Source organism: Schistocerca serialis, chromosome 5 (assembly GCF_023864345.2).
Source record: "Schistocerca serialis cubense isolate TAMUIC-IGC-003099 chromosome 5, iqSchSeri2.2, whole genome shotgun sequence".
Taxonomy (NCBI): domain Eukaryota; kingdom Metazoa; phylum Arthropoda; class Insecta; order Orthoptera; family Acrididae; genus Schistocerca; species Schistocerca serialis.
In genome coordinates this window covers 247,583,986-247,594,362 of record NC_064642.1, presented here as the reverse complement: position 1 = coordinate 247,594,362, position 10,377 = coordinate 247,583,986, and the positions used below count along the sequence as shown (strand labels likewise).

At 43.3% G+C, this 10,377-nt stretch overlaps 1 protein-coding gene across 1 annotated transcript; it reads right to left on the bottom strand.

Annotated features, from left to right (window-relative positions):
• Positions 1-1,939: 1,939 nt before the first annotated feature.
• On the bottom strand, positions 1,940-7,916 carry LOC126481236 (uncharacterized). The gene is made up of 4 exons (XM_050104849.1): positions 7,842-7,916; positions 4,619-4,974; positions 4,323-4,517; positions 1,940-2,108 (listed from the first exon to the last, which is right to left on the bottom strand). The coding sequence occupies exons 1-4, from the start codon at positions 7,894-7,896 to the stop codon at positions 1,959-1,961; spliced, it is 756 nt and encodes a 251-aa protein (XP_049960806.1). The 5' UTR covers positions 7,897-7,916; the 3' UTR covers positions 1,940-1,958.
• Between the last annotated feature and the right edge of the window lie 2,461 nt (positions 7,917-10,377).

The window sequence follows — 10,377 nt, the reverse complement described above, 5'->3', positions numbered from 1 at the left end:
TCGTGCCTTCCTGTGGCGTCATCACGTGGGGGTACTACGAAAACATGTGCGTGAATAAAATGACAGTTCGGCTATACTCTCGGAGCCATCCACGCTCCTATGTTAAGAATTTTAGAAATGTACCTATGAGTAACTTCAACATAAATTTAGTTTCGCACCTGCGCTAGCACCTGATCTTAGGCAAACCGCACCTAAGGATTATCGAAGGGGTTGCCTCTCCCTCAGGCGCTAGAAAAGCCTCAAGACTAAATTGTAACCTTAGTATCCACAAAGAGGCCTTGGCAAAAGAACCGAGTGCTGTCTCCTCACCAATATGCCCAATGGTGTCTATGATGTCAACGAGACATTATGTTTCGAACACGTATTACTTACGCTGCAAGAGTTTCCAGATACATCACGAGAGGTTACCGAAACAAAATATAGTTACCCTTTGCTCAGGACATTGAACATGTACATCAAACATGAACTGAATCACCGTCAGAATTTACATGCATGATCCCATGTCTTGGCTTGTATCTTTGGCAAAACCCGGGAATGGACACCAGCAGTTGTGAAACAGCAAATGTTTGTCGTCGCAGGTGATCAGTCCATGATAATCAGCTAGGTCTGCAGCAAACCAATGTCACGACCAAGCTGCCTTCACTTCCGGGAGCAGCAGATACTACCAGAGGCCATAGTCAGCTGACACCGCATTGCACATCCATAACTATCTCCTCAGGCGCCACCAGATACTGATACAACTACTCACCTGTTTCACTGCAACTGGTGTGCCAGTGCAGTCGTTCATTACTCACACATCAGGCCTACAGTCACCATTCTGCGATGATAACGACAGTGCTGTTCCACTCACCATCTTTCTTCACTCGCACCCTCTCGATCTTTGCTCACGTCATAACTTGTCAAACTGAATACTATTTTAGCATGACTTGGCTCGAACAGTAATTCTACTGCCTGTGTGGTAGAGCCCAGGAGGGCATGATATTGGAAAAGTAAAGTGTGTGTCAGCAACATCACAAAAGTTAAATTGAAAACGAAACATAATACTTGCCGCATAATCTCTGTTGATACGAGGATTACGAGTATTAATGGAGCAACAGAGTTTATTGACTCTCTGCATTCTGCTACTTACCGGAAATTTCTTTTTCATATCTTGAATCAATAAGGAAATACGAGGTGTTTGTCTTGCTCGCCACATTTTATTGCAATTTCACTATGGTACAGAAAAATAAATGATACAATGGTAAAACTAAGGAATAAAAGAAGCATGCCATTACACAGAGTACATCGCATTATGAAAGGAAAAAAGTTTATCTCTTTCACTAACCATGGCATATTATCTCTCGAAATTCGCTAGACATGTTCAAACTGCTTCAGCTACTTCCTACCTAGTTGCACTGTTGTTGTTTATAATGACTGTGTTTTCGTTTCTCCTGCTTCTAGACTTTTTTGTAACCCTGTGGTAACCTTTTCTGCTGATTGTTTCTGCCTCTTCGCTTACTCACTATACAAGGTCCAAAGTCATAAGGTAATATCATAATGTAGGTATATCTATCTACAGGTACCTCTAATCTCCATCCTTTCTATACGTGTCTTTCCTATTGAAGTAATTCTGTCTGACTGAATTAAATAAATGGCATGCCTCCTCTAATCTTTTCCTAATTCCTTCATCCATTATCATGACTCCACGGACACTTATTTTAGAAACCTATTCTACTAGCTTTCCATCAACTAAGGTACTATATATCTATTTTCATTTCTTTCTTTATCACGGTTTTTGTTTTTCCAGCATTCAAGTCAGTTCCTTTCTCATATCATTCCTACACATACTTAAATCATCAGACATTACTTTAATGTGCTTGAATGACATTTATTGATGTGTACATCCTAGTATACAGCGTCAAAATGCAGTGTTGTGATCAAACAACCAACACGTGTTCGTTGTCCATGGATGCAGCTCTTCACTCAATTTCCAGGGAGAGCAGTTCGTCGCGAGCTGCAGCGTAGTCGCTGTAGATGTCTGGGCTGGAGTACTCCTGGAACAGCTGGTCGTAGCTCTGGTGGTAGTTGTACGCCAGCAACATGGCAGCCGCCGCTCTAGGGTACAGCGACTGCACAGAGAGAGATAGCACGTCACTGTGACTTTGTCTGTCTCTTTTACTTAGGCCTGATTTCTCTCTAAACAAAAACAAAGCTCAACGACGCCAGAGTTAAAACTTCGAGCACATCTAATAAATGAGAGCAAAAATTGTGAACAGGATGTTAGAAGACTTACAGAAAGAATGAACAGAATGGCAAGACTTTCACGTTTCAAGACTTCCCGTATGAGGAGAATAAATGGACTCTGATCCAAAAATTTCCCATTTACAGAAATTAATAAGTAACACTAACGATAAGAAGCTCTTCTACAATAAAACATTATTTCAGTCGATCGGGCTTCTGAATGGTTTGGTGCACCAGCCACATCTTTCTCTCAAATGGCAATTTCTTCTCCTCAAAGTACCACCTAGATAGAATATCCCCAACAATATGTTCTATACAGGGTGAACCAAAATTTGCGCACACAGGGGACCCATAGTAATTTATTGTACACTAAAACCACAAAAGGATCTGCAACAAAATATTGTCCCAGATACTTCTCGGTAGAAAGTGGACGTTGAAAATACGCTATAATCACATTATAATAAACGTCTTCACGTAATATCATGTAGCTGTGATGGCCATTTAGTGCATTCCGTAGAGTTTCATGGTTGAAGAGCTCTATTCAGGGTGAATGTGTAGTTTTTTTTAAATTTTAGGTTCCTTGACAAGGTAGCTTACTTCCTAACAGTTGAGAACCAATACAGCAGGTCATACACAAAACAGGTATAATTATTTAACAGCACATCAGAAAATCTAACTTGGAATCTCTGTACTTTAACGCAAAACTGTACGCACTACACCAGTTACGTGATAACTGACGACTCGCTTGGCTTCCACAGGTAACATTATGTACCTATGTTGGGTCACATTCTCTGGCGATGCGGTAACTGTGTTTATGGGCCACTGTGTGGAATTAGTATTAAATCTCAGAGAACAACGTGAGTAAAGGAAACATTTCCATACAGGGTGATTCAGTCACCTCTACCGCTGTCGTTTTATGTAATCAGCATTGATATATCTAGCCTTCGAAATCCAGGCACAAAATTTTCAAATTCTCTCGCTCTTTACCCCCAAATTATTAGTCCTATTGAAAAATGAGCAGTAATTTACTGTAGGGAATTTCATGTAGTTTAAGTTCGTAAAGGAGGGCGTTTTCGCGTTATTCAAGGAAAACAATTCAAAACTGACCTTCAAACGCACCTCACACTCATTCCTCACTAATCAGGATTTACAGTGTTTTCGTGGCAGTCAGATGCTGAATGATTAACAGCAGAAACTTTAGCAAAGCAGAAAATTCGTTTAAGATTTAGTTTTCCCAATGTTACGTAAAAAGAAAGAAGAACATTTTTGGTGGAGGAACTGATGCAGCAACCAAACACTGACCAGAAAGTAAAGGCGTGAAGACTTCGATTCACAGGACATGGGGCTTGCCTGCATGAACAGCGTGTAGCCAAACCTGCAATATTCTTGAAGAAATAATAAACAGCTAATTTTGTTGCAAAATGGAGGTTTATTTAAGCCCCTCTGGAATGTGTTTAAATAAACCTTCCATTTTGCAACTGACTGCTTTCTATCTTATTCTCAATAAAATTTGATCCCTCGATTGCCGCTCCATTCTTATAAAAATTTTATAAGCGGTAATGGTGTAAAACCTTAAGAAATTCGTTCGCTTGGCAGGCTCAGAAAGTGCGAACTGGATGAAATCGCGAAAGGTCTACAACAGCTGGGGTCCGTATCGAAATAAGTCCAAAGAGACCAAGAGTGAAATTAGTGGAGATCGATTCTACTGTCGACACAGTCTTCAAGACCGATAAACACTGAATAAGTAAACAGATGCTTTCCTCATTTCCTTCTCATTAACTGGTGTCCAGATTCGATCATTACAATGAACTTGGATCCATCTAACAACATTAGTCACGATGACCGACTTCTATAACTCCCAATCATAATGGTCAGTACGCCACTGCTGCCTGACAGGGCAGTAGATGGAACCTGATACAGCGACTAGAAAAGCGTACAAGAGGTAAAATTGTTCAAGTATTCTCAAAGTCTAAGAGCTGTAATATAAAGCCGTCACACAAAATAGTCCATACAACACAACATAATCGTTCATCTTCCAGACACAACACAGGAGAGATGTATTTGATCTTGACTTTCCCCACTGTAAATCCTGAAGTCCTCACCGTCACCCGGCGTTCCTCCATGATAGCCGGCAGCTCGGCAGTGGCGTTTGAGATGCCGATGTAAGCAAAGTCGAGGATCCAGTCGTGCAGCCGCTGCAGCTCCGGTGCCACTGTCTCCGGCAGGTGGACGAACGCCTCGTCCAGAGTCCAAATGCCACTGTCCCTCTGCTGTCCAGCACCTGTTCTCAAGTTCCCCTGTGAAACATATCGACACACTGATAAGGCTATTTAATTGCGGTGTATGATTACGACAGAAAAATGATAGTGCACAACAGAATCAGACAACAGTCTCTTACTTGTGAATTGAAGTGTTTCGTGGATCTCAAGCCACCCTTGACAGCGGAAGAGAAGTTGCGGTAGGCTGTGGCCAGCACTGGCAGGATGTTGTCGAATGAAGCATTGAGTCCACTCTGGATGCTGCTAGCAGTGTATTCTATGCCCTCCTGCATGTTGCGAATCGACCTGTAAGTCCACCGGGCTGCGTTGGCTGTCTGGAAGCCGATTCCTTCCGTCATGTTGGCAAGGTAAGAAGAGACAGCGGCAATCATCATCTCCTGCATGGCTGTCCCATTCACGGAGTAGTATGCTATGCTGGGAGCAGGGATAATCCTTGTCGAATTCACGAAAGCCCCCTCCAGTGAGGCTGCGTCCCCTGTGGATAAGACCATACTCTCTCTATGCAATATAGCTTCCCACGCCTTGTCGCTCACATTTCGATGAGTATTAGCGGTCGCAAGATAAATGCTATCGGAAATTATTTACTTAAAGGTGAAGTATTAACATACAGATAAACAAAGGATGGTTGAGAGATCCCACAGTGCGCCAGTATCAATGCCATGGCCCGATTTCGATTTTGATACAACCGGATATTTGTCAATTGAAGGTTCATACACTCCTGGAAATTGAAATAAGAACACCGTGAATTCATTGTCCCAGGAAGGGGAAACTTTATTGACACATTCCTGGGGTCAGATACATCACATGATCACACTGACAGAACCACAGGCACATAGACACAGGCAACAGAGCATGCACAATGTCGGCACTAGTACAGTGTATATCCACCTTTCGCAGCAATGCAGGCTGCTATTCTCCCATGGAGACGATCGTAGAGATGCTGGATGTAGTCCTGTGGAACGGCTTGCCATGCCATTTCCACCTGGCGCCTCAGTTGGACCAGCGTTCGTGCTGGACGTGCAGACCGCGTGAGACGACGCTTCATCCAGTCCCAAACATGCTCAATGGGGGACAGATCCGGAGATCTTGCTGGCCAGGGTAGTTGACTTACACCTTCTAGAGCACGTTGGGTGGCACGGGATACATGCGGACGTGCATTGTCCTGTTGGAACGGCAAGTTCCCTTGCCGGTCTAGGAATGGTAGAACGATGGGTTCGATGACGGTTTGGATGTACCGTTCACTATTCAGTGTCCCCTCGACGATCACCAGTGGTGTACGGCCAGTGTAGGAGATCGCTCCCCACACCATGATGCCGGGTGTTGGCCCTGTGTGCCTCGGTCGTATGCAGTCCTGATTGTGGCGCTCACCTTCACGGCGCCAAACACGCATACGACCATCATTGGCACCAAGGCAGAAGCGACTCTCATCGCTGAAGACGACACGTCTCCATTCGTCCCTCCATTCACGCCTGTCGCGACACCACTGGAGGCGGGCTGCACGATGTTGGGGCGTGAGCGGAAGACGGCCTAACGGTGTGCGGGACCGTAGCCCAGCTTCATGGAGACGGTTGCGAATGGTCCTCGCCGATACCCCAGGAGCAACAGTGTCCCTAATTTGCTGGGAAGTGGCGGTGCGGTCCCCTACGGCACTGCGTAGGATCCTACGGTCTTGGCGTGCATCCGTGCGTCGCTGCGGTCCGGTCCCAGGTCGACGGGCACGTGCACCTTCCGCCGACCACTGGCGACAACATCGATGTACTGTGGAGACCTCACGCCCCACGTGTTGAGCAATTCGGCGGTACGTCCACCCGGCCTCCCGCATGCCCACTATACGCCCTCGCTCAAAGTCCGTCAACTGCACATACGGTTCACGTCCACGCTGTCGCGGCATGCTACCAGTGTTAAAGACTGCGATGGAGCTCCGTATGCCACGGCAAACTGGCTGACACTGACGGCGGCGGTGCACAAATGCTGCGCAGCTAGCGCCATTCGACGGCCAACACCGCGGTTCCTGGTGTGTCCGCTGTGCCGTGCGTGTGATCATTGCTTGTACAGCCCTCTCGCAGTGTCCGGAGCAAGTGTGGTGGGGCTGACACATCGGTGTCAATGTGTTCTTTTTTCCATTTCCAGGAGTGTAGATGGTAGGTTACCAGCTTCTCTTTCAGGTCCCGGTGGGCCATTCAGTGCTGACTGGCCAAGATCTCTCAGCAAGGTATGTACACGGTAGTAGGTTGCATATGGCTACAGTCACTGTATATTAGACAAAATTTCAACTTTACCTAGCATTATTAATAACATCCTATCAATTCTCTACATGACAATGCTCTCGTTGCCTTTCCTCTACTTATCTATCACTGACATTTATTTCATCTTAAGTTTCACTGACATACTACACAATTCTGTTCCACCCAATGTGCTGTCTACCTCAACTCCCGACGCACACTCTCTCTGACTTTGATTCACACTTTTTTCTTTCTTTCTTCTTCTTTTTTTTTTTTCAAGCAATGGCGTTCCAGTCCAAAAACTTGAATTGTCAGGACTACAATGTTCGATGAATGCACGCCTTCCAAACAACCCGCAACTCTGACAAAAAAGGTCTGTGGTGGTTGAGACAGAGTGCCTGTGGATCATCAGTACATGACGTGGACACAACCAAGGAGAATCCAAGTGTTCTCTCCATTAAAGTGAACCATGGCGAGAATGCACTCTGGAAACTTCTCAAAAGAACAATTGGGTGCAAGCACAAAGGCGCATCTGGATAACCAGTGAGTCTGAGTAATATCCGCATTCATGAACAGTGGTGCTTTCTTTCAAAACTCTCCCATAAATCCAGCTTTAGGTTTTGTTTGGTTCCCCGAAATCCCTTAAGATCAATGCCAGACATTTTTACATTCTCGCATTCTCTACTAATCCTTTCTTGTGCTACACCTTCAAGCCTCGTTTATTCGTCGTCGAAACATAATGTTCCATCTTTTCATTCTTGTGGTTGTAACTTAACCACTTCCTCGTTAAATGCCATATCATCATCTTCAATTAAAATTATTGTTCACAGCTATCATTGTTGAGGCTCTCTTCTAGGACCCGTCTATGATAAGATGCTTTTAAAACTATGTAAGTAATGTTGTGGAGGAGGGATAATTATTAGAATCTTAATAGGCTCAAACATTTCAATGAATTTGTGCCCCATTCTACGCTGCTGATGAGGAGAATGCGTTGAATAGCATATGTCACAATGTTACCCTACAGCATAGATTTACTGAATGATGAGTCGATCTTTGAACGACGTGACATCATAACTAAATATAAATGGCAAAGTGCAGTTTGCTTCTGGATATAGCTTACCTGGAGAGACGGTAAGGCAGACGGCTGCGACGACAACAGCAAACGTGGTCTTCATGTTGAGGCTGTAGGTCTCCAAAAGTGCCTCTCGCTAGTCTTCATTTCCTATATATAGCAGCCGGCATTCTATAGCGTGATACTGTGAACGTCACAAATGTTTTCGTTAAATTAGTGAAAACGTTTAATTATCTCTCCCTCGGAGTATGAAATCACTTAAGATTAGATAAAAGTACTTGTCCTTCAATTTTTTATCTGACATTTTCTGCGGCTAATAGCTTCCTGATAACAGTCGTGCCGACATACATATGGTTATCATTAAACTCCATCTGAATTGCCAAATGGAAAAATAATGCTTATGTTATCTGACAGACATATCCGTATGAATGAATTTTAAACTGAATAAGACCGATTAGCAACTTGTTTGTAAAATATAGAGACAATGACGCATATACAGTGAATGTCGTCAGTCGGTTGGTTTGATTATGTAAGAAGTCTAAACTTGCTCTGAAAGGGATCGGTCGAGTTACCAGCTGCACTTCAGCACAAATGCTGAATTGTTCCTGATCGAGCATATCGATCAATATTCGTTCATCGTTTTTTATGTCTCGAACTTGACAAATACAATGCTACATCTCTCTCAACGGGAAGATCACAATCCCCTCAAATGTATGACGGTTTTGCGCTCCCTATCTTACACATCATGTCTTAACTTTTAGAGCAATCACAACAACTGTACATGTAAGTATCTACCTCTACATACATACGCCGCACTGTAATGTACAGTTCATGGTGGAGATTACCAGGTACCACTACTAGAGAATTTCTTTCCGTTCTATTCGAAAACAGAGCTTTGGAAAAACGACTTTCTATAAGCCTCTGTACAAACCGTAATTACCTGCACATTTTCTGGGAAGTTCTTAGTGAAATGTACGTTGGTGGCAATAGAATCGTTCTTCAGTCGGTGTCAAAAATCGATTTTTTAAAGTTCCACAATAGTACCTTGCGAAAATAAAATTGACTTCCCCTCCAGGAATTTCCATTTGAGTTTACAAATCATTTCCGTAATAAGAGCGTGCCGACCGAACCTACCGATAGCACGTCTAGCAGCAATCACTGAATCGCTTCTGAATGTCTTGCTGTAATCCCACCTGAGGAGGAGTCCAAATAATAGAGCAGTACCTACGAATAGTTCTCATTAGTGTCCTGTTAGCCGTCTCTTTTATAGACGAGCTGTACTTACTAAAATTTTCCCAATAAAACGTTGATAATTCGCCTATTCCATTACCATTCTGACGTGCTCGTTTCATTTCATATCGCTTTTCAGCGTAACGATTCGATATTTAGTCGAGGTGGTTGTGTCAAGTAGCCCACTACTAACGCTGTGTTCAAAAGTTACAGGTTTGTTTTTCCTTCGCATCCTCATTAACTTATGTTTTTACAGATTGGACCAAGTTTCCACACATCACACCAACTATAAATTTTGTCTAAGTCATCGTATCTTCTTACAGTCACTCGACGACGGAACCTTTCCTTGCTCTACAGTGTCATTAGCAAACAGTTGTAACTTGCTGTTCACACTGTCCTTCAGACCAGTTGTGTATACGAACAACAAGAGCGGTCTTATCTCACTTCCCTGGGGCACTCCTGGCCATACCCTCCATTCTGTTGCTTCATTTTGTAACACTCTCCGTAGTATTTGATCAAACTTCCAATGTCAAAAGCTGTGTAGGTAGCTGTAGCTTTGTTCATCCGTGGATATATTGGTCATACGATTCATGTACACAGGGATTGAACACTTAAAAGTCTGGACGGGTCAGGTAACCGACGTGCCTTTACAGCAGTAACCATCCCAGCATTTATGTGAAGTACTTCACGGAAATCACGGAAATTATAAATCGTGGGTACCTGATGGAGATTAGAGCCTCCACGCTCCCGAACGTGAGACCAGTCTCTTTAAATCAGAGCAATCTCATTCGCGTTATCCCTGGTATACAGAAGCATTTTGTTTCCACATTCTTGCAGAGAAGTTATTTCATAATGTAAGAAGTTAGTGCTACACTGTTCTTCCATTTCAAACGTCCATACCCACCAAACGTGTTTATAGGGGTAACTGATGGGTAAATGTACTTACAGTCTGTGGTTAAAAGATATAATGTTTTCAGCAGATCTTTATAGTGATCCGAACAGCAGATGTTAGGGTTCTTTGTTATGAAATTTCTTCGTAGTTTGACAACTAAATTCTAAGTACACTTAACGTAAGTATGGAATGAAGAGGTCATGACTGTTAGACACTGATCACGTGGCTTTAAGAGCAAAACAGGCCGAAGGCAACTGTTTACATGTATATTTGTGTGTTTACGATGTTCATTTGAGAATCAATAATCATTATGAAGCGTGTCACAGTGATTTATTTACAGTACGTGTGTTGTGTGGAATTCAGCAACATAGACGACCTAGAAAACCACATGGAAAACACCAAAACAAATCCCCATCTACTGAACCATGTTTAAGATAATACAGCTACTCTGATCATATATAA